General features: G+C 43.1%; 2 protein-coding genes across 6 annotated transcripts; both read left to right on the top strand.

The window, feature by feature from the left end:
* The first annotated feature begins 84 nt into the window (after nt 1-84).
* LOC121870016 (phosphoethanolamine N-methyltransferase-like) lies at nt 85-10715 on the top strand. 5 transcript variants are annotated; one of them, XM_042371740.1, is made up of 12 exons: nt 86-398; nt 630-1017; nt 5136-5336; nt 5427-5561; nt 6019-6176; nt 6609-6748; nt 7237-7407; nt 7517-7705; nt 8283-8405; nt 8780-8879; nt 9359-9555; nt 9926-10715. In XM_042371740.1, exons 3-12 carry the CDS (start codon nt 5146-5148, stop codon nt 9980-9982), a joined length of 1461 nt encoding a protein of 486 aa, XP_042227674.1. In that variant the 5' UTR covers nt 86-398; nt 630-1017; nt 5136-5145; the 3' UTR covers nt 9983-10715. The 5 variants fall into 5 exon arrangements, with proteins under 5 accessions (XP_042227676.1, XP_042227674.1, XP_042227675.1 ...); XM_042371741.1 differs by having other exon boundaries at nt 630-1023; nt 5139-5336; XM_042371738.1 differs by having other exon boundaries at nt 87-398; nt 630-1023.
* Nucleotides 10716-17877: 7162 nt separating this feature from the next.
* On the top strand, nt 17878-24102 carry LOC121869925. Its single transcript, XM_042371489.1, has 5 exons — nt 17878-19340; nt 19495-19709; nt 20373-20600; nt 23238-23474; nt 24019-24102. Exons 1-5 carry the CDS (start codon nt 17987-17989, stop codon nt 24100-24102), a joined length of 2118 nt encoding a protein of 705 aa, XP_042227423.1. The 5' UTR covers nt 17878-17986.
* The last annotated feature ends 184 nt before the right edge of the window (nt 24103-24286 follow it).

Here is a 24286-nt window from a genome sequence, read left to right as displayed (position 1 = left end):
CTATACCGCGAGGAAGATCCACACATAAACCTAGTCGATAGTCGGTGACCTTTGGCAAGCTCTGCTGACATTTAGTTTTACGAGTTGTAACATATCCCTCCAAAGATTTCCTGAGTACCTTCTATACTTCCCTAGGCTGAAGGCATACCTCTGGTACCTGATTATCGGCAAGAAGAATTGCATACATATACTAGAGATCACCTTTATAGAAGGGGAGTGATTTTGCAACCAGTCACAAGGGTAGGAATAAGTTTCATGAGATTTTGATTGGCCGCCGAGTTTGTGGAATATCAATACTAGTTGAGCGATTCCAGTGGCTGACTGTGACTGTCGCGGCGAGGTAGTGAGTGTGGTGGTTGTGTGACTTGTGTTGTGGTTACCGTCTTCACAGGACACAGGTGAGCGACTCGTTAATGTAATACGGCCTTAGTTTTAATTTCTATAGTTACAAATTACCTTGAAATATAAGAACATTCAAAACAACCAATTGAATTACCAAAATAAATATTCTTTGTGTTTGTAAATTTACGTTGATTAGGTATAAAATTACGTTCAGTGACATTGTAGTGGATTCCTCCCCTACAAACGCTGTGTGTCGCTGACTGGCCGACCCCCCGCGAATCTACCAGGTATCCGTCGTGGTCACGGTCAGGTAACCAGTGACGCCGAACAAAGTGGGGGGCCAACCATCAAGCCACGCTTATCCCCCGCTATATAAGACCCCACCTGGCCGGCATCACTCTCTTTCTACTTACCGCCACAAGCAAGCAACATCTCTCAACAGCTCCACACCACACGCTCTCAGAAAGCTCCTCGCCCTACAGGAACTCTGAGCAAGCTTCGCCCGACCTGTATCTCTTTAACACGGTGCTGTGCAACAATATATATTACGGGAAACACATTGTGACTTTCTATTCTACCTCAATCCTGAGTGTTGGATATATTACATGTACGGACGTTGTGAGGCCAAATTAGAGACCCTGACAACCTGCCACAACATTCCTCTATCACCCATAGGTACAGGTAATTATGATTAACTGTTTGTTTATAAGTGAGGTTAAAAAAAATATATAATTCTATTTTGTGCATCGATATATCAATAAAGTGACTAAGCATTGCACTCCAAGACATTTGAATTGCTGTAAAAAAAAAGGGTCACTATATATAAGCACAGGAATAACAATGGAAGGAAATATAATTAACGCAATGTTACATACAAATGGGGCGATACGATTTCGAAAAAAATAAAAGCAAACTTATTTTGCAATGACGGATAATTCATTCACACTATTATGTAAGTTTAGATTTACTTCACATCAGGGGAGTCCTGGTCTGTTGGGGAAAGAAGCGAACAATAATATAGATTAGTTAATGTTCCACTGTAACGACCACGGTCATACACGTCAGTTAGCGCCAAAATCTAATGATTCATATTACGTTCAATAGCCCAAAAAACAAGTACCTCTGCTTTCGTTTGAGTCCTCCATCTGAGGAGTCCGTTTTCTCATCACTTCAAGACACCTCAGCCCTCCGTTATCCCATTTTCTCTGACTTATTGAAATCAACCTCTCTATAAAATGAATTTGAATGTGAGAGAGAACACCCTTGTTTTGAGTCAACTTAGATATGTCTGTTTACAGTTGGAACATTCAAGATCCATTGTGAGTGGTGTTGAACGCTTCAACTGTCCTTAGTGTTAGTAAGACGTGTCAAGAAAGTGAGTGTCGAGTTGGCCAGCTAGAGTGGCGTATTTTATGTCGTCCGTGGGGATACCCATGAGTTTCTGATCGCTACTGAAGTTATATTATTTTGTCACCCCGACATCAGAGAATCTGATGTTTATAGTTTAGTTAGTGTCAGTTGTCTAGAAAAGAAAGTCATTAATCTCCTGAACAGTTCCTGTCAAACTCAAAATTCTCCAAGACTTAACGGCCGTTTGACCTGGGATGTGGTTTGCGGTCAGGCCAATAGAGTTGCGAGCTCATATATAACTCCATTTCACCTCTTTACTGACAAACTCAATCTCTGATTAGATCATAAATATAGATGTAGAAAATTAGCCTGATCTGTGACACTGACGGTCACAGCTAGGTGTCCAACGTCTGCTTTGAATAGAGGGTCTATTGTTAGTAAAATTAGTCTTTCTAGTAGGGATATGCCCTCAGGCCCGTATATATATTCCGGCGCGTGAGGAAAGACTTTACCTTCATCTTTCTCCAAACAACCCTACGACTAGCTACATTTCCATTTTCACCTTCCCTGTTACTTTGACCGAGTGTGCCTGTGCCTCCGTCCACTTGCGTTTCTCTGCTTGAGCCACCGCCGTGGTGGGGCGGTTCTTCCTCCGCTTTGCCAACACTGCCTCAGCTAAGACGACATCCAGAGCACCCGCGTTGGCCCTTTGCCTGCCCGATCCTGCTCCCCCCCCCCTCTGCCTCGTCCTGATTGTGATTGTTACACCATCCGGGCACATTGCCTACCCCCTCACGCAAGCGGTGTTTAGCCACTGCACCTGTTCTCTCCTTCTAAAATTCACTTCTATCCTCCCTTTATCCTTCCCCTGAACCTCTTTCCCCCCTGTCACTAGCTTTTATTCGTTCATTCAAAAATCACTCTCTCTGTGATTTCTCCTCCACGTCTCCAGGTATGTTAACGGGTGTTCCGCGCCGCCATATTTATTCAGTTTAACTTAGTCAATTTTGTGAATATCAGTGTTCATGTTTTAACATAGTAACTCCCGTGCCAATTAAGTCGAGTAACGTAGCGATTTAGATATCGTCTGGACCGTTGCCAGACGTATGTTTGTTTAGTGAAGTTAAATATTCAATCCCTCTGTGATATCTCCTCCACGTCTCCAGACCCTGTTGGTGTGTGTTGGCAAACGACTGAGGTTCGGGAGCCGCCTATGGGCACGATGGCTCTCGAAGGATGTCTTTAAGGTGGCGAGATTAGAATCCCAGGGCAAGAGTATAAAATATATTTATAAATAAAGACGAAGAATAATAACAGAAAAGAATATCTGGATGGTAAATTATAAAATGAGAAGAACTCGGCCCGTTACACCACTACAATCCTCACGCTCACTATATTCTTTTTAATCTTTACTCAAATTATTTTAAGCTACGTCATACTATCATCATACTCACCTGTTCCATCCACGTTGATCTAACAAGAGAAGCTCCAAATATGTGTCGAACAGAAATCATAAACCTAAATGGATATAGAACTACCTGAATGGTCTTTTCACCATAACCTAACGTGAGACGTGTTGTTCGTGCTGCTATATACAGATATCATCGCGGGGCAACGTATAGGGGGAGTTCCTATTGCTTCATTAATTATTCTACTCTGGTCCATATCGGTGGAATGCGGCCCTGTACAACGTGGTGTATTTTAGTCTAGAGGTTAGGTTAAGTGGTACTGTTGGGGCCGTGTTAGGTTGGGTGCTACTGTGAGGACCATGTTAGGCTAGGTGGTACTGTTGGGGCCGTGTTATATTCGTTGGTACTAAGAAAGCCGTGTTAGGGTAGGTGCTAGTGTTGGGGCCGTGTTAGGAAGTACTGTTAGGGCCGTGTTAGGTTAGGAAGTACTGTGAGGGCCGTGTTAGGTTAGGAAGTACTGTTAGGGCCGTGTTAGGTTAGGAAGTACTGTTAGGGCCGTGTTAGGTTAGGAAGTAGTTAGGGCCGTGTTAGGTTAGGTGGTACTGTTGGGGCCGTGTTAGGTGGTACTGTTAGGGCCGTGTTAGGTTAGGTGGTACTGTTAGGGCCGTGTTAGGTTAGGTGGTACTGTTGGGGCCGTGTTAGGCTATCCATTGCGCGCGTTGTAATTGCCCTTTGTGTGTGTGGATCGATGAGTAAGCTTTATATGAGTATAAGCTGAGTATATAACATAGTTCACTGAGTAGAACATGTTCAGAGTATAACAGAACACGGACCCCTGAATATGACAACATGGACCACTGAATGTTTTTTTTTCTATAATAAAAGCCATGAGAGTCACAGGTCACAAGAACGATGAAATATTAATGAATCAACCCATGGCTTCACGCACTCCTCTCTGGGGCTGCAATGACACACACACACACACACACACACACACACACACACGCAGGCAGGTTGACACAAGATAGGTAGATATCAGATTAATAACATTTTATGCTAGTATATTTTGATTAGAGAAAGGATCTATACAGGTAATAAAACCTAATATTACAAACGCATGAAGTGACAAAAGGGGCGTGGTTTAGCGATCTCGAGAGTAGAGTTGCCAATTAGTGATTTCCTTTGGGCCTGCGTGAGGCTACCTGGTATCTAACCTACCTTGCGTTGACACACGTTAGTTACTTGGTGTCGATAAATATAAAAACATTAATATATTTTCTATATTTCTGGTAGAAAGGTTTGACCCAATTTATTTAAATTTTTATTAGATTTTTTTAATAAGTAATTAGGTTTACGGGAAATAGGTTTGAGTAGATTTTCAAATATCAAATCAGTTATCAAATCGCACAAATGTCACGATCTCTTTCCCTCCTCGCTTGCCCAGTCGTCTCTCGAAGGTTATCATCAGGTTTGAGCGCTTGGCCTGAATGCCTATTGCTCTCACGATAATAGTCAGCTGTTCCACACGTCCACATTACCCAGTGAGTTATTTTGTCTCCCCGAGGATAGTAGTCGTGCCTAGTTCATACTGGTTTCTCGCTTTAACTCTTGAATCTCAGCGTCTTGTTTATCTCACGGTAGTTCAAATATCCAAACAAAATGTATAATAACCAACATAGTAAAAGAGAGATGTATCTGCACACACACACACTTGTACAACCTATATAAAAATACGGAGGCGTGTGCTACTGATACCGGTTTCTCGTAGCATTACATACACTGCTCTGAAATATTCACAACTAATGCCTTGCCTTCAGGGTGAAAGTTAGTATAAGTTACTCCAACTCTCCCACGAAGACAGTGACCCCCCCCCCCATGTGGTGCAGCGATCATCGAGGTCATTAAACGATTCTGTTCCTCTGAGAGATTTTAGCACTAAGAATGGGATCCTCGTACCTGCAGTTTTAACAGGGTCTCACTCACTACTTTCTCAATTCACCTCACTCATATTACCCGACTCTCTCTCTCTCTCAGCAGGAACACCATGAGCGACAGGGTAGATGAGGTCCTGCTGCAACGGAGGAAGGTGTTCTGGGACCAGCAGGAGCCCTCCCTTCAGGCCATGATACAGACGGTCAGCTCCGATGGCCTGGCTGACGACGACGCCGACGAGATCATGGCCTACCTTCCCGACCTCACTGGCAAGAGGGTCGTAGATCTAGCCGCAGGGATAGGGTGAGTCAGAGAGAGAGAGAGAGATTTGAACCCAGCAAATCTTTACAACAAAGTAACCCTACCCCCACTCACTTCCACCTTCTACTACAGGAGGTTCACGACGCGGATGGCCAAGGTAGCGAGGCATGTGACGGCGGTGGACGTAGCTCAGGCCTTTATCATGGAGAACCGAGTCGCCAACCAACACCTCGGCAACATCTCCTTCATCTGCGACGATGTGGTCAAGTGAGTGTCCTAATCAGGGCTGTTTACCGGACCATATAGAGAGAAAAGTCCGCTATATCGAGGGTCCGTTATATAGGAAAACCTCCACTTAACGAACTACTCCGTGCTGTAGATATAGTCTTTTTCTCTTCTATTTTTAATTTATTTTTACTCTTATCTCCCCCCCCCCCAGGTCCCAGGTGAGCTATTCCCCGTAAAAAAAGAGAAGCTTTTATCACTGCATTTATATTTCTTCGTTTCTAAATGACATTAATTTTTCCAGCTTACTTTCAAGATTCCTAAAGTTGACGTTATCATCCTCAGCTCCAACTTCCTAAGCTGACGTCATTATCCCCAGCTTGGCCTTTCTCATCCTTAAAGCTGACATTACTCTCCCCAGCTTGGACCTCCTAAAGCTAGCATCACCCTCTACAGTCCATGACTTCTTCACCCTAAAATCTGACATCACCTTTCCCAGCTTGGACTTCCCGGCCGGCAGCTTGGACCTGGTATTCAGTAACTGGCTGCTTAAGTACCTTAGTGACGCCGAGATCACTCACTTCCTCACCCGGGCCCTCAAGTGGCTCTCCCCCGGCGGGTTTATCTTCTTCAGGGAGTCTTGCTACGGCTTGTTAGGTCAGTCACCCTCAGTAGTTTAGGTTAGGTCAGTTATCTCAGTAGATTAGGTTAGGTCAGTCACCCTCGGTAGTTTAGGTTAGATCAATCACCCTCAATAGTTTAGGTTAGGTCAGTTACCCTCAGTAGATTAAGTCAGGTCAGTCACCCTCAGTAGATTAGGTCAGGTCAATCACCTTAATATTTACGTAAAGTCACTGACCCCATTAGTTAGAACTGCTACCTCGCACTCAGGTAAGGCAGAGAGAGAGAGAGAGAGAGAGAGAGAGAGAGATAAAAAAGAAAGAGAAAAACGATAAATAATTAGATAGAATAAGAGAAGGAGAGAAGATATACAGAAAAAGATTAATATATAGATAACTTTCCTAACACTTCTATAAATCAAGTCATCCAACAACACAGTAAACTCATCTGGCGTCTCTCCCCTGGCAGGCACTGAGGAGCTGAACGGTAACCCCACTATGTACCGCTCCTCTCGTTACTACTGCGACAAGCTCACCGCCATACCCGCTCAGGACGACGAATCCGCCTTCACACTCGTTCGCGTCAAAAACATCCTCGCCTACATCAACGTTCGTATTAAGTATCCTTATTTTTTTTTCCTCTAGGTTCTATTTTTCCGTTTGTTGGACTTTACTGATATACATACGCTAAAAAAAAATATCCTTACGATTTTGTGTTAGGTAAGATGACATAACCGGACGAAGGATGATTTTGACAAGACTACCGAGACGACGGGCATTCGCTCTGTGTATTTTGAAATTCATCTGACCGCCCCTCCGTAAAGATGCTTTGTGTGTGTGTCTGTGAGTTTCGCTGATGTAGATTATAGAGTAAATTTTGAAGAGTAATTTAGACTATATTAACGAATCTTTTTGTTACGTCAAGGGAAAAAAATATATAGGTTTATCATTAATTATAGGGCATGTTATTATTCCTTTCAAGATCTTAAAAGAGGTGTGGTAAAATGGTATTAAGACTGAAAGAAAATGATGGAGGTTGGTAGAATAAGTGAATGAACTAGTACTGAAAGCAGCGGTGTCTCCTCCTCCCCTCACAGTACCAGAACGCTCCCAACCAAGTGTGTTTCCTGGCGAAGGTGTGCGGCGGGGACGGGATACCTCAGGAGCCACAGAAGCAGCAGTGTCGCCTCTCTCCTCTCAACGCCGCGGCCCTCCAGAAGGTGTTCAAGGGGCCGTGTGTCACAGTGGGCGGCGACGTCTCCACCAGGGTACGTGGCTGGGTGAACACTGGTTGTTTGTGTGTGTGTGTTTCTCCTGAGTTGGTGCCAGGTCAGGTCAACCTTGTAGGGAGAGGTCACCACTGTTTCTCATCACCAGGACTTCTGTGCTCGTCTTGGGTTAGGGCCGGGTCAGCGGGTACTGGACGTAGGCTGTGGTATGGGCGGGTCAGCCACCTTCATGGCCAGACACTATGGTGTTCACGTCCACGGCGTCGACCTCTCCTCCGACATGATCCACGAAGCCATCGAGCGACAAGTACAAGTTGACGAGGAAGTGAGGAAGAAGGTCAGTATAACTCTAGGGAATGTTTACAACCATTTTCAACTACACATCTGTAGTTCGGTCACGAGTACACACGCACACTGAAGTTCCTCGAATATGGTACAGTCTTTCATCTTTCTTACTCTCAGTGACACCTCCTGGCCCGAGACTTGTCATATACTTATATATATATCAACTCCCTCACCACACCGGAACGAAGAGACGTAGCGGGAGTGTGGTACATTACCTACACACGGTCAAAACGATCTTAAACTTATCCTCAATCAATGTATACACTAATCATTCTTCAGCTCCCACTACCAGCCACGTGCAGAGACCTTACATCAACACCTACAGACCGGCTACTGACTCTGTAATGCGTCTTTTTGAAAAGGGATGTAGACACTAAATATACAAATTTCACCACCACTTCCTCCCTCAGGCTACACAGTTACCACCCATTGTTCTGTATTTAACTGAGATATTTCACGTATTCTGGTGATTTTTGTCTACATTTCAATTCTGGTTAATGTTATTTTTTATCCCTACGTCACACATCACAGAGAGGACGGAAACACTCATTTTGTCTCTTCCTTCTCAGTTACACTTCGAGATGAGTCCTGACCTGGCAGTGGACTGTGACATCAACACCTACGATGTCATACACAGCCGGGAGACCTGTCATAACGTGTCAGAGAAGCAGCACCTCTTTGATAAGTTACTTGTAAGTTACGTTTGCTCGTCTGGCATAAGTTGCACCTAAGTTTGCTCACCTGTGAATGTGAACCCATTATCTGTCAACAATAAGATGGGGACGGTGTTGTGGACGAGTATTGTTGTCTGTAAATTAATCAGTCTTAATTCACCTAAGTTTTTGTAAACATTGAAGAAAAGGTGTTCCTATATCTTACTGTTATTCTTTCATATCAGTCATTGTTTTATGTACTGTATGTTAAGTCCGGTTGTCTGCTACTACTACTATTACAATTACTACTACTACTATTAATATACTGCTACTACTACGTGATGATCGACTGCTGTGTAGTGTGAAGCAGACGATCATGTAGTAGTAGTAGTAGTAACTGCATCTCCCTACAGCGGTGTGTGAAGCCGGGAGGGACCGTCTTCATCACCGACTACTGCCTCGGCTCCTCCCCGCCTTCCCAGCCCTTCCTCGCCCATACTCACGATATCGCACGTAAGTCTCCATTAACCTACACACACACTCCAGTCAGACGATAGTGATCAACATAAATACTGTACAATTATGTTAAGTTTGTAAATGTCATATCTAAATCTCTCAAGCGTCAAAGTCATCCATCAGTCACGTCAGGGAAGGCAGATACTGGGTTAATTTACAAAGCCAAATTTAGTGAACTTTACCCAAATGATTCTAAATCCCTAACTGGTTCTGTGATTGGCGACAACACGATTCATATGTATAATTTGAAGCCACAGTCACCTCTTGGATAGCAATAGAATAATCTGACCGATACGGACATCAGAATCACGGTGTAATAATTTTTCACGTGAATATTATTACGTTATTAATACGGAGGTTGTGAGGAATAATAACGCGCATCACAATATGAGTGAGTACAGTATGTCTGCTGCTCAAACGACAACATGAGCGTCTCTACAGTGTTATAATCCTACATACGGTTGTTACGTCTCCAGCATGTTACCTTGAGACGGTGGATTCCTACAGCGAGAAGATGAGGATGGCGGGTTTCAAGGGCGTGGTGGCCAAGGACCTGAGTCAGGAGCTGATCAAGGCCCTGCAGGATGAGCTGAGCATCCTGGTCACTACCTGCGGTGATACTGACGAAGATAAGATGAATCACAGTCAGGTCACCGCCCTCTGGAACTCCAAGGTGGGGAGGGGGGGGGGGCGCTCACCACTGTGTTGGGATCACTTGACTGTCTGATGCACCATTGGACCACTTGTGACGCACCACTTACATCACGATGCACCATTCACAAGATGAAGAAACAACGTGATTTTTTTTTGCTTGACTACAGATCTAAGCATCACATATCACCCCCAATGACAATGTTTACACGCAGCACTGAGAGATAATGCAGGTGGTGAAAATAATTGAGTGTTAATGAGGAGATGTACTGATAAATAACTATATTACAAGAGGGAAAACAGTATCTAATAATTCACTTTATAAAGACTTAAAGGCTCCCAGTAACTCCTACAGGATCTCTAGTCACTGATAACAATAATTGTCTTTTCAGCTCCAGTGGGTTAAAGACGGCTACCTCACGTGGTCTTCCTTTATGCTGACTAAGTAACTCGTCCTCCACACACGGGGGATGGAGGGCGACACTATAGATGTTGGAGGAGGAGGACCTTCTTCAGGCTCTTCTCCACACGTTGTAAGTAGAAACACTGTACCTCCTTCAAACACACGAAGGAGGACGACTTCCATCACACGTAGGCGGTGGACGACCCTCAAACACGAAAGATGTGGAGGACGACATTTTTGCAACAGAGCCAAGTGGACGACCATCACCAAACACACATTACAACACCCACTGCTATATTCCTTTTCGTAATATCAAAGGTTTAATTTACCCTTACATGAGGCAACGCACTTATTTATGGTAGCAAGTATGGTGGTTTCAATTCAATTCGGGCACCAGTTTTGTTTTTGTGAGTCGTATCGTGCGTCAGCCAGCTCCGTGTGGTTCAAAGTTCTCTCAGATACACGGGAAAAGTAAAGTACTGTACACGTGTCTCTGAGAATGAGAGCTCAGGTTTTGCGCACACTTACGGGTGGATGTTCTGTGGTTCTTAGGTGAGATTAGAAATAGGTGGAAGGATATTGAGATCACCAGAAGATTAACCATCCTAATCCTAACCTAAGTTGACCTAGTCCACCAGGTAGCGTGAGGGTATGTTAAGGTGAAATCAGCTGGGTGGACGAATCTTCAGGTGATCCAAAAATTTGTAGTTATTTTTTTGTGTAATTATAAGAGGCGAATATTGAATCAAAAACTGTAGAAATATATTGTTAGAACACAACATTGTCTTTTTATTCTTCAAATCACCGGTGTTTATGATATTACGTACTTTTGTTCATCCTGGAGGAAGAGTAAGGGTGATGTTCGTCCTGGGGAAAGTAACATACACTCGCCTCCTGTTTCAGGGGTCGGTGGTTCGATCCCCAGGCGCTCCCAGTTCATTCAGCTGTAAATGGGAAAGTAAAGGCGGTCGAGAGCAATACCGGCCAAGTTGATGCCTCCTTGTGTGCAGTGTGCTGTATCCACACTGTCCCTAACGGCCAGTCATGCTTATGGGAACCACTTTAACTTTCAATAACAGTGATTTTCTTCTCGAACTATTTTAAGAATAATCACTGTTTAATGAGTTGATTCAAGAAAAAAAATCAGTTTAATGATGTTAATTATTTAATCCAATATGAATACATAAATCATGGAACGAGATAGAGAGAATATACAGTAGACAGAATTCACGTTATCATTACTTTATAAATGTCGTACTATATCAGGGTTGATGGGACGGACTTACAGAACCGATGGAATATATAGCTAGGATTCCATTAACGCGTTTTCGTTTTCAATCGCTACAGGGAGCGATTGACACGTACTGCAAACGCATAATGCTAACGCAACCGATAACGCGTGAATGGAATCCTAGCTTAACGACCATTTGAAAACTCATTGACAAGCGGATATTATCCTTTTAAACATATTCTCTTATTCAATAATGGAAAATTGAAATTCGTTTATTACCCGACACAACAAGGTACTTATAGCATCATCAATAAATGTGTGGGAAGATGTGAAGTAAGAGGGTGTTCGCGCATGGCTGGAGTGTATTCGATGATGGTGTATTCCCGCGCGATGGCTGAGGACCGCCGACTGTTGGTTCAGCTGCTGTCTGGTCTGGACGCGCCGGTAGCCTAGTCCTCACCACCCCCCCCCCCCATCTAACTTACCCCTATTTCATATCCAAATTTAAGTTCAGTAAGTATTTACTATGTACCATACAGGGTGTGTGTAGATCTTCTGACGTATTTTAAAACGTAATAATCTCAAATATATTATAAATAGAACACGGTGCATAAGATAAGAATAAAACTTCAGGATTTACACATCATAGGAAAAATAGACACGCACCATCCATCAATTCGTGACTCGTGAAGGAAGCGCTTCATCAAGTTCTTATAGTCTGGTGTAACAGTGTTTAGTTATATACGTCACGGCTCTCCTCTCCTGACTGAAGCTGTACAGTTACCTTTGTCACAGCTTCTTTGAGAAACATGAAGGTGACATTACTATCATATGTCCTTGTACCACTCTGAACAGGTCTCATATTCCTGCGAGTGTATCTCTGTTGTACAAGTATTCACTGGCGGGTACAAAGACCTCGCTGATGTGCGTGGCGTTCTGTCATCCCAGGACCTATACCTCTCACGCAGATGTGTACTGTAAAACAAAGTGTGTGACCAGGCATATTACCTCACACTGCTGCATTCGCGCAATTGTGAACGTCACTTGAACAGAACTAAACACACAATGTATTTGAAATATTCTGTAACATCCAAAGCCACGTATCCTGAGCACTGGGGTCTGTTATAAACACCTTCCGTGACCTCTATTTTGGGGTGCACAATAAACAAGCCGCTGTACTGTGCAGTCCCCTTCACTAATGCGTTTACAGGGGCTCGTCAGGTCTTGTGCAGTGTGGCAACCTTGTGTTTGTTTGCACTCGACAGAAGAAAACTCGCAATAGTAAACATATATGGAATCAAATTAAAACAGCATTAAAACAAATATCTCAAAGATAATGATTTGTGAAGGGGACTGTATATAGCAAAATAAAAAACAAATCAATTATTCCCTGACTCTCCCTAATCAAATGAGCTTCCCGTTAGTTTTCCTATCCCTTATTAATCTCTCCTTTAGTGTCCACACATCCACTCAACTCCCAATATGTGGATTAAGTTTACAGCACTAACAACTTTCCTTTTAACCCCTTCAGTGCACAGTTAGGGTTGACATTCTGTGTATGCAAAAGACAGCCCAAAACAACTGCCTCCGTTTAGCCCATTTATTCACAACACTCACGGATCACCCGCCACTAAACACAAGGCCCACACAGTAATGTCGGTCTTCTGTGCATCCACCAATACTGGTCACATTACGTTATATCATTATTACAAACATATCGGGTACTATCAGTTGTTTCTTCCAAGTTGTAAACACGTGAGAGATGATCCACATGTAAACAATATGGACTAGAAAGCCTTTATAAGCTGGTGTTGCAGATGTAAACAAACTCTCTGGTCAGCAGCACTCTACTACCAGGACCCTTCCCCCCCCCCTGTGTTGACATTAATATATTTACACAATTGTCTCTCTCAGCCATCAACCTTTCCCCACAACTAAATCACCATACTCAATATACACCCGAATGATGCCATGTGTCATAAGTGGCAGTAGATGAATAGCTGACAATTTGTTTCAGATGATGATGTGGAGTGTGTTAATACATCATTACAGGGCACTAGTTGGGTTATGGTGTGTGTGTGTGTGGCAGGAGGGCTGGGTCGTGTGTACCTCTATAAGGGACTGACAAATAACCCTCTGAGAATATAATAATTTCCTTATACCTAATAATATATTAATGTCGTCTGACTTAATTATTATCAGTGTATGTCGGAGGAGGGAGGGGGAGTGTGTCAGTTGCCAATACACCGCTGGAAGCTGTTCGTGTGGATAAATGTAAACAAACGTGTGGATAAATGTAAACAAACGTGGATAAATGTAAACAAACGTATGCATGAATGTAAACAAACACCCAAATATAAAAGGCTAGTGTATCAATACCGCTCCCTCAAAAACACCCTTTAAAAATTCAATATTACGTCAATCACTGTCAACAACTATCAACAACGATCATTAAAGTACAGGTTCTTGAGGGACAGGTGACAGTAATAACCCCTCGAGTGTGTAGGAAGGTGAAGCACATTATCAAGACTCACTATTACAGCGCCAGGGCTAGAGACTCCCGCGGCCGCAATGATTTAAGGGACAGTTGCCATTCTTCATAAAGACCGTGAATGGACCGTACTGTATATAATACTTCAAAATCATTACTCAGCGCGGTGTAGCGAGTAATTTGGGTCCGTGTTAGTGAGAATTGATGGGGTGTGTATGTGTGTCGCTGGGAATTGATTACTTGGGAGTCTATATTGCTTTAGGTTTATAATTTAATCCAATCTAACCCATCCTAACCTTAACCTAGACATTGACCAACCCTAACCTAATCTACCCACACCTACCCTGTCCTACGCTAACCAACCTATATCTAGTCTACCCTAATCTTAACTTACATTAACCCAGGTCACCAGGTTAACTTGGCACCACCCCAGGTCACGTGTTACCATTCTAGGTCATCATGTGGACTAAGAAGACAGTCTTGACGATACTACTGGTGTATTGTACGTCCCCCGGGCCTTACCTCCGTGAGTAATGACATCCTTCATCTTTGTCTCTCTTCTCTCTCTCTCTGTCTGTCTGTCTGTCTGTCTCTTCTCTCTCTCTGTCTGTCTGTCTGTCTATCTCTTCTCTCTCTCTGTCTGTCTGTCTGTCTATCTCTTCTCTCTCTCTGTCTGTCTCTCTACAGTGAAACCTTATGCGAGTTATAAAGACAACTAACTAGCCATTCATACGCTCAAGGCTGACATATTTACCTATGTCAACTCATAGTGTCAGCCATGTGGGTCAAAGAGGGGAATTACTTGGTGAAATAAGCTGAGGGGATAAACTTCAGGTGATCTGTTGTGTGTATGTCTCAGGTCTGGGGGAGGCGGTGTTGGTGCTACGCTTCCAGGAGGACCGTGTGGCCACCAAGGACACCTACGCCTGGTACAAGCACGACCTAGACCCCTCCCGCGAGCTGTACTCTGTCACCCTCTGCACCAGGTTCTTCCTCTTCACCCTCCACGGTTGGGCCACCATCTTCGTCCTCGTCAGCCCCAGCGGAGATTTAACTATCCTTGAAGGAGGCGAGTGACCTCTGAGTGTCCTGACGATGAATGACACGACTTAACCCTCCACTGTATAACGTTTGTAGAATAGTGATCTTGGCCGTTTCTCTCCCAGTTAAGTAACTACTATTGCACACTATACTACACAACACAGCACTACTACACAACACTACATTACTATGACCAACTTGTGTAGTGTTACTTATTGATTACGTAAAACTTCTCAACACTGTGTACTGCATGATCCTTTACTTTAACTGTGTATGTATGACCAGTACAGAATCCACCACCTAAAGCTAACAGTGACTCATCTTTTCATAGTCTGTTTACGAAGATGAGTTGTATTCACTGCTTTCCCCACCCCTAGAAGTACTACCATGGTTACTAGCTCAATGACAAACAATATTTACTTATCGGTGTGAGTAACTTATGAGTGTAGGAACCATGATTCAGACTGACACAGGGTTGTTTCTTTTTCCCCCAGACGTGTGGGTGGAGAGGGTTAGACCTGTCCTTGCTCAAAACTGGAACTTTCAATTACTTAAAAAGAAGATGTGGGTGTTCAGGTGAGTTCCCCCTTTTGAGTGTGTGTAATAATAAATAATAATAATAATTAATTGACGGTGTGTGTGTGTGTGTGTGTGTGTGTGTGTGTGTGTGTGTGTGTGTGTGGGGTAGGAGTGAGTCGTCCATCAGTCAACAAACCTTTAACAGGGATAACGACTCGGGCTGACAGGATTACATCTGACCTTCTGTTTACATCCGTCGATAACGTAAAAAAAAAGTCTTAAATCTAACAGATACGTAAATTAAAAATAAGTCAAGGTGATTCACGCCCTGGTAACCCCACAATAATATTTTCAAATCTCTCTCCTACTCCCGTACCCGGAGCTATTTAGTAGGTACCGTTTTCTATGATGGTAGCTGTTACGTCATAAGTGAGCATTGCATTGTGTTGAAATATCACGTAAATATTATACAATACACATAAAAGCCAACACTTACGAGAGAGTGAAGCCGAGGTAAGGTCCGCCATATGCACACATAAGTTGCCGGGTACTTTCTGTAATAAAAAGACTGTATTATGTATCATCGTATTTCATCATTACAGTCCTGAAGGTAATTTATTTAATCGATTTATATGAGAATACTACATCGACTACACTGGAATCTTACTGTAATCACCCTGCCTGTCTGTCCATCAACAATTCCTTTTCCGTTTTGAAGTTTATAAAGGGGTCATACCTATAAGGCTCAGAGCTGGTATGACTCTGATGCTGCTCTTGTGTGTGTGTCTACGGGAATAAAAAAATATCAGTGTCACACCAAATTAAATGTGGACAGAAAATTCAGATATGTTGGGATGACGTTTGAAGACACTGGTTTTACACACACACACACACACACACACACACAAATGGGTTGTATTCAATGTCAATGTTCAAAACCCATTACCATTTAATCTTAGTAACTATCTTTACAACATTAAATCACAGTTTATCTCATGAAATTCAAAACACCATCACAAATACAGTAGTTATATCACGGCATGGGAACTCGGATGCAGGGATTCGATAATAACAACAATATGTCATTCCTTAGCACCAATATTCTTATGATCTTGTTATTGTACTTAAATGAAGGAGTTTTCCGTGTTAGGATATATAATGGAGTATTCAACTACGGCCTGGAGAGTATATATAAAAAAATCAGTTGATATTTCCGGTGTGTAAGATCAAAGTCGTGGTATAGATCAGTGAGGGTTATTAATGTAAAGAATTGAATTATGTAAATGTATAAATAAGGAAGGGGCATATAAAGAACTTAGGAATATAGAGATAAACATAGAATAAATGCTAAGTATAAATAAGACATTCGTGGTATAATTATTGGTAGTTTAATTGTCATGTGTCGATGGAAAGCGGCTGGGCAACAGTACAGGTAATAGTATCGTGTACTAATGGTAACGGGGAGAGTCTGCGGGCGTTGGGTGTGGTAATGGCGTCTCTTCTTATTGAACTGTCGATTGATATTGAAGACCACAGTAATTGTCCAAAGTGGAGTGTGTAATATTAACGAGCCGTACAAATCAATGGGTGTAAATTACATATGAAGGAGTTTCATGACTTGTGGCTCTTCCTGCCGCGACTCGCAATCTGACGACGAAGCTTCCTGTCATTATCCAAACACTCGGTGGCCTGACCTTCATGTGAATACCATAAGTCTTTCTATATATATATATATATATGTGTGTGTGTGTGTGTGTGTGTAGGGGCGGGCAAGTTCTTATTACAGTAATCAAATAATTATAAATAAACTCGAGTATAACTAGTAACGTCACCTACAGATGGCACCACCTATGCTTCACCTACGACCATAAGCGGCACCTGATCAGCACCTACGTGGACGGGAGCCTCAATAACCACCAGGAGTACGACATTATCCGCACCATGTCGGCAGCGCGGGCGAGGCTGGGCCAGGGCTACACCCCGGAAAGGAGCTTCAGTGGAGACCTTACCCAGGTCAATCCCACTACGCCCCCCCCCCCTCTCACTTTATCTGTTGCCTCCAGTTCCTTCTTCCTATTACTATTATTATTAGTAGCAAGAGTAGCAGCAGTAGATAAGTAGCCTAAACACGAGAGAACTAATAAAACAAGGAATCATAAATAAAGCGGAGAATAATGAAACTTCCGGACATATAAATGTTCAGTACAGGCCAAAAGTAAGGCAGGTGTGAGGGTGACTTGGGCGCAGGTAAACAGGTGTACTGAGTGAAGTGTTCAGTGCCATCCAACACCTAAACTTCTCTTTGTAACTGTATAAAAGACGACAAAGAACATAAAATGAAAGACAAAAACAGAACACACACCTACAATATTTGACCGATAGAAACATGTTCATTTTTACTATCTTGAAAAACAGTATAATAAAACTATGGCGATTTAGTAGTCTCATGATTACGATTATCCTCGTCAGTTTATTATACCCGGTCGGTCAGTTCCTTGTTGACAGGACTAGGTGTGCATGGTTGCTGTAGCCTGTATGGAGATAAAGGAGTTTTTCACTTGGTGCTCACATAACGATCTCTCAGAGTTCATTATTTTCATTCCTAATATGTTTGTACTGACATTTTTGTTTGTTTGTAGCTTCCTTAGTTTGAGGCTGACCTCTAGGGCCTTGTACGTCTTTTATCAATCTTCTCTTGCTCTTCTGTAAGTATAAAATGGTCAACTGTAAACGGTGTATAGTCTCTTGGTAAGTGAAATGCTCCCCTCATGCCATATTGGATGATTAAAAGAAAACCTATACTACAGGTCAACGTCTGGGATAAACCACTTAGCGCGGAGGAGATACAGAGCCTTGCAGAGTGTAGGAGCAACCTACAAGGGAACTACGTCGCGTGGGAGGAAGGCTGGATCCTGCATAACGTCACCAGCTACGAGGTACCTTTGGCGCATCTCTGTGACCGTGATCTGGGTCCAACATATTTCTGGTTTCCTGCGGGTCAGTATCCCTTAGTTCAGTACTTGTGTCCGGCACTGGGGTCTCGCCTACCCAGGACTTTTGGGGAGGCGTTTGCTATGCTTGAAGTGGGAGAAAGAAAGTTTAAAGAGAGTGACAACTGCTACACGGACTACTGGCTGGAGGTCAACGACATAGAGGAAGAAGGAGTGTGGAAGGCAGGCGACGACCCAGTGGACATGAGCACCATCGGCTGGAGCAGACAAGAACCAAACGGATTACAATACGAAAACTGCGCTGCAGTAACTAAAGGAGGAGTATCTGACATTGACTGCAGCACAAACACGAAGTGCATTGCTTGTTTTTTCGAAGAACAACAAAGATTCTCTCTTCAAGGTACATGTGAGACAGAACTGCGTAATTTTTACTTGACAGCATTCCAGTATACAACGGGCGAGATAGACTTTGTAGGCTACGGGGCGTACTACATCAAGAAAGTAGAAGGGGTATGGACGTGGACTAACGCGGTCACCAACCAAACAATTGCTCGCATGGAAGAAACTATTCCAAACTTCCCGATGGGCCGACGGTGGTGGCGACTGAACCAACTGGTGTGTGGCCAGAAACCCGGGGGGCGGCGACGACTCCTGCTCTCACCTTGCCTGCCTGACCAATTTACCTGTGATGACGCCACCTGTATACCTCTCCTTAATCGCTGTGACCTCAAATACGACTGTCGTGACAACAGTGATGAGGTAGAATGTGAGCTGGTGGCCTTCCCTCAGGACTACCAGAACCACCTACCACCCAGGGCCGGTGGCAGGGGGGAAAAGAGTTTAGCGATAGTTCTCACCATAAACGTGGAGTTCTTGTCTGTCAAGACTATGGGGATGACCATGGAAATATCGCATGAGTTCGGCTTATCCTGGATAGACAATAGACTGCTCTACCAAAACCTGAAAGAGGATAACACAATGAACAGCCTGCCAGCCGCCACCATGATGAAGCTGTGGACGCCGCAGGTGAGCTTCGTCAACACCAAAAACAATGAGCGCACCCTCATAGACGCTGAGACTACCATGGTAGTGCACCGCCGCGCTGATGCTATCGGCAGAGACAAAACCGCCCCTGCTGAGGGTAAGCCTTCACTCTTTACACAACAACAAACATAACATAACCCGCACATGTCACGGATCAATCTCAGCCATTACCCTGTAACGAACTGCACAAGAATCTTAAATTACTGAAGTTACAACACTACTCACTTCCTTTCACATGGCAATATTCCTTCACCTGTGAATAATTTCTCTTCTTGTGTTAGTGGACATCTTCTCGGGGGACAAGAACGCTCTGAGCACGAGGAGGAAGTACGGTACAGTGTTCATGTGTGACCTTGACCTCGCCCTCTACCCCTTCGACGCCCAGGAGTGTTACATGCGTCTCAGGATCAGCTCGGCCTCCAAGTCCTTCCTCGAGTTTGACACTATCGAGTCCTCCGTTAATTCCACGGCCAACAAACTTCTCCTGGAGTATGAGGTGAGTGGAGGAGGCTGAACGCACACACATACACACGCAAACACTTATATACATTCACACACATTATATATATATATATATATATATATATATATATATATATATATATATATATATATATATATATATGTGTGTGTGTGTATCTTTTATTATGGCTACAGCATAGCCTAAGCAGATTTAACTAATAAGTTGTGGTAACAAAATACTGTGCTGTATTGTACCACCTATTAGCATTCTTAATGGCACTACCTATAATAGTTCCACTGAGGACTTGTTTTGTTCCCTTAACCATTTTGCCAATGTTATGGATTTTGCAGAGAATGGATCTTTTCGAATTTATTTTGTTTACGTCTTAAGATTTATGATTATCGTCTAGAATAATGGATGTACAGTAGATTAAGAACATTAGTTTCTTTACGTTAATATTCAGTGCCTGTCCGTGGAGATTAATTTCATACTATTATTGGAACGTCAATGAGCAATGGATTATTATTGGTTTGAGAGTGAGTGGTAGACACTTAAGTTCATCGTTATTTTATTCTTGTTGTTGTGTTCTCTCGTCTCTACCGCGGTGCTGGACGGAAGGACGCTGACGATAATCATGTTATCACAGCGCTTCAACAACTAGAGAATCTTTAAGCGTGTTGACTCTGCCTCCCTCAGGTGGGCGAACTGTTCCTGCAGCACGGAGAGGCGGGGATGTTCAGCGAGGTGATGGTTCGGATCCCACTGACGAGACGCTACGGATACGCCATCCTCAACATCTACATCCCCACGCTGGTGTTACTCGTCGTTAGCTACGTAACCCTCTTCTTCAGGCCGGCCATCTTCGACACCAGGATGATGTCTGCCTTGACCGTACAGCTGGTGATTGCTACCTTGTTCTCACAGGTGGGTTAGGGAAGGATTAATACAGGTGGTTGAGGTTAATATAGATGGATGAGGTTAATATAGATGGATGAGGTTAATACAGGTGGTTGAGGTTAATATAGATGGATGAGGTTAATACAGGTGGTTGAGGTTAATATAGATGGATGAGGTTAATATAGATGGATGAGATTAATACAGGTGGTTGAGGTTAATATAGATGGATGAGGTTAATATAGATGGATGAGGTTAATACAGGTGGTTGAGATCAATAAATTTATTGGGGTTGAGTTTGGCGGTTGACTAGGGATTTGGGGATGGAGTCGACTGAAATTTTCTCCCCTAAAATTTCAATTCTTTCAGAAAAAAAACAGAGGTTCACACACATACATGCACAAATTACTGTCATACACAATAACTCGGCCGTTCATCTTATTTGGTGATTAAAAACAAAACAAAAACACGGAATTACGTCTAATTTCACCAGTAAATGACCCCCATACACTTAGCGGTTCGTTTCACGCTAATGTAGTTTATCCTAATCTCCCCAACCTGTTTCTGCAATGAGAAATACGGCACTTTTCCCTTATATCCAGCATTTTTTTTTTAAGATTTATTAATTTTTTTAACTAACCTAACCGAGGTTGTTAGGTTAGGATAATTAAAAAAAAAAACTTACGATGTTATTTTCAGTATAACGGAATTTCAGAAATACTAAAGCTATTTTGTAAACAAGAGTGCAGTAGTAGGTGTCTTGAACTATTGTTTTATCACTTTCGTCACGCAAATACAGTACGTACGACACCACTGCAACAGTTGTAGATGGTGCTTCAGTTCAACACTCGCCCAAGTCACCCAACCCCAGCAACACAATAAGAATAACCCGAGATGTGTTAATATTATGTACTTACTTAATAGACTCGAAGTGTTCTCTGTAAGATGTCTTGACAACTGCACCAAACCATTCCCGAAACCACTGCTCGGCTCGTTAGCTGCTTGGGGGGTCGGTCACGTCTGTTTTACACTTATGAAAGTACTGTCTCCAGAATGTACTGTATATAATTATGTAGTACCTGCGCCGGTGTTGGTTAAGTCTGGTCTTTAATGGGCTCACACTTGGTATCGTCACAACACACTGGCAGATTGTTCCAAGAGTTCACAACCCTAACACCTGTCTTCCCGCCAAGTGACAACTGACGGTCTCCGCCTCGCCGGGTCATGGGTCAGCTGTTCCCACAATGGTCAAATTAAATCCTCTATTATTGATTGTATCACTTAGCAAATACATAAAATTCACGAGTGTATCTTTCTCGGGGAATGATACAAAAATAATGCAATTTGATAAGCTTAAAAATTTTACACTCTTAAGTATTTTATAATTTACTTACAATGCATTCTTGACTTTCCATTGTAAAAAAAATGTCCTCACAAATTTGGTATATATATATATATATATATATATATATATATATATATATATATATATATATATATATATATATATATATATATATAGAGAGAGAGAGAGAGAGAGAGAGTTTGAAAATTTAATGAAATAACGCAACTGCATCATTGTGTAGAGCCATATACAGTACAGTATATAAAATTACCCAAAAATCTACGGTTGTATCACTCCAATCTCACTATCATTACTTCAACATCTTTCATGTGTTGTAGCTAGCAAACCATACTCATATTTTGACATGGGTTTAACTGTTATACATTGCAGCTTAGAATAATTGTCCCAGGAATACACCCAGCAGATTAATTCACAAAGTTTTACAGGTAGGGAGATGTTCATTGTCATGTGGAAGAGAGTAGCAGTGTTACATAAGAACCTAAGAACACAAGAATGGAGGAAACTGCAGCGGGCCTATTGGCCCATACTGGGCAGTCCCGTTTACACCCAACCCCTATTGCTCATATGAGCATCCAACCTATGCTGTTGAGATTGTCGGACCGTAGTCCGACACGGGCCTTTGCCTATAGGCGGCCCGTTTGGTGGTTCCGGCTGGAGCTCCTGAAGCAGCCAGACCGGATTGGGATTGGAGGTGGTCCTACCTGCAGATTTGGAAGGATACTGCAGGTTGCAAGTGTGAGCGGACCCCCGATCAGTGGACGCTTACCACCAACCCCCACTCTTGGACGTGGTCAGTTTCGGAGTGGCGCACCCCCCAAACTGGGGTCCGCACTTGCTGGGAGAGGATACTTTCTAAGCTATCTGGGTGGTGGGTATCGTGTGATGACCCGGAGTAGGTGGTGAATGTGGTTTGTTTGGGCCTTTCGGGTTAGAGTGGCCGCTGGTGTTGTGTGTTCTTCTTGGGAGACTTGAGTTCTGTTTCGGAGGCTTTGTGTGACTTCGCAGTCGAGGAGATAGTGTTCAAGTGGGTTGGCTGCTGGCTCCTGGCAGTAGGTGCATTTCATGACGTCATTTCCGATCATCTGCCAGGAGCACTTGTACCCTAGTCGTAGTCGATGAAGGCTGACTTGGGTTTGTCTTGGTGTTTTCTTGTCCACGAAAGGTGGTTCCCCTTTTGTAGCCGCCAGGTACCATTTGGCTGATGAGAGGAGCAGGGAGGGATGTGTGCACTTACAATAACCACTTATAACCCACAAACTTAATTCTGTCCCTGTCCTGTTAATGAGGTAAATCTCACCCAGGTCTCTGCCTCGCTGCCCAAGACGTCCTACTTCAAGATGGTGGACGTGTGGCTTATCTTCTGCATCGGCCTCACCTTCCTCACCATCATCTTCCATGTTCTGGTGGACTACATGGTGAATCAGACGAAGGTAGCGGACAAGGAACAACCCGGGAAGGCGTTCGTCAACACCATCACAGTGTCTCCAGTCGGAAGTGGAGGTGGCTTCGTTAGCTCAAACAGAAATGGCCAACGGATGGTGATGGCGACCAGAGTCATAGTGGCCGGGGTGTTTATTATTTTCAACCTCTGCTACTGGGTCTATATATGCACTTAGTTGAGTGATGCCGACTATTACATTACTTCATCACATAACAGGTTGATTAACAAAGGCTTCAGCTTGTGTGACTGGAGGTATTATATACATCATCAGTTTAGTGATCCTTGGCTTCCCTGACTTCTTTGGCTGGGTGCAAAAATGGCCAATGTTTATTTTAGATCAAGGGATGACTAATGTTCCATATCTTAAAAGCTACAAGTTATATGTAAGAGATAAATGTATGTATGTTAAGGGGTCCACTGATGAGGGGCAGAAATAAATTAAATGGATTGTTCACATATATGGTAGCCCAGGAGTGCACTTGTGACCAGCAGTAGTCTAGTAAGTGCAGGATCTGGTTGAGCCAACAGAAACGATAAACCCATCAAATCTTATGATATTAGGAAGAGTAATCATACATTATAAATGAGAAGATTATAGATCAACTCACAGTACAGTAATTTTGAGTGTGTTTTCTTTTCAGTTGAGGGTGAACACTTTTGAGGGCTTCTTCACAAATTCTAGAAATGAAGTGCTGAGTTGTGATGATAATCCGAGACAGTTGTGACCCGAGACGTAGAACAACGATGTACAGTACATTCAGATAGATTGAGCTCCTGATGATAAAGTAGTGATAATAACAAGGCACATCTGATTCCTAATACAGTATAAAAGTAACTTCAGTTTTGTGGGTAAAGTATAAAAGAATGAACCCAGTCATTCAATTCTATGGTTACATGTGGGGGGGGGGG

The sequence above is a fragment of the Homarus americanus genome, unplaced genomic scaffold (genome assembly GCF_018991925.1).
Source record: "Homarus americanus isolate GMGI-L3 unplaced genomic scaffold, GMGI_Hamer_2.0 scaffold14467, whole genome shotgun sequence".
Lineage (NCBI taxonomy): Eukaryota > Metazoa > Arthropoda > Malacostraca > Decapoda > Nephropidae > Homarus > Homarus americanus.
This window is presented reverse-complemented; position numbering and strand designations above follow the sequence as displayed.

What these genes read in the sequence shown, in the direction of transcription:
- LOC121870016 (XM_042371740.1), top strand. Translation starts at nt 5,146, where the DNA reads ATGAGCGACAGGGTAGATGAGGTCCTGCTGCAACGGAGGAAGGTGTTC. An exon ending in ATCTGCGACGATGTGGTCAA is followed by an intron (nt 5,562 to 6,018) that starts GTGAGTGTCCTA and finishes CACCTTTCCCAG; the next exon opens with CTTGGACTTCCCGGCCGGCA. An exon ending in CCATACTCACGATATCGCAC is followed by an intron (nt 8,880 to 9,358) that starts GTAAGTCTCCAT and finishes TTACGTCTCCAG; the next exon opens with CATGTTACCTTGAGACGGTG.
- LOC121869925 (XM_042371489.1), top strand. Translation starts at nt 17,987, where the DNA reads ATGCCATATTGGATGATTAAAAGAAAACCTATACTACAGGTCAACGTC. An exon ending in ACTCTTTACACAACAACAAA is followed by an intron (nt 19,341 to 19,494) that starts CATAACATAACC and finishes TTCTTGTGTTAG; the next exon opens with TGGACATCTTCTCGGGGGAC. An exon ending in AACTTCTCCTGGAGTATGAG is followed by an intron (nt 19,710 to 20,372) that starts GTGAGTGGAGGA and finishes TGCCTCCCTCAG; the next exon opens with GTGGGCGAACTGTTCCTGCA.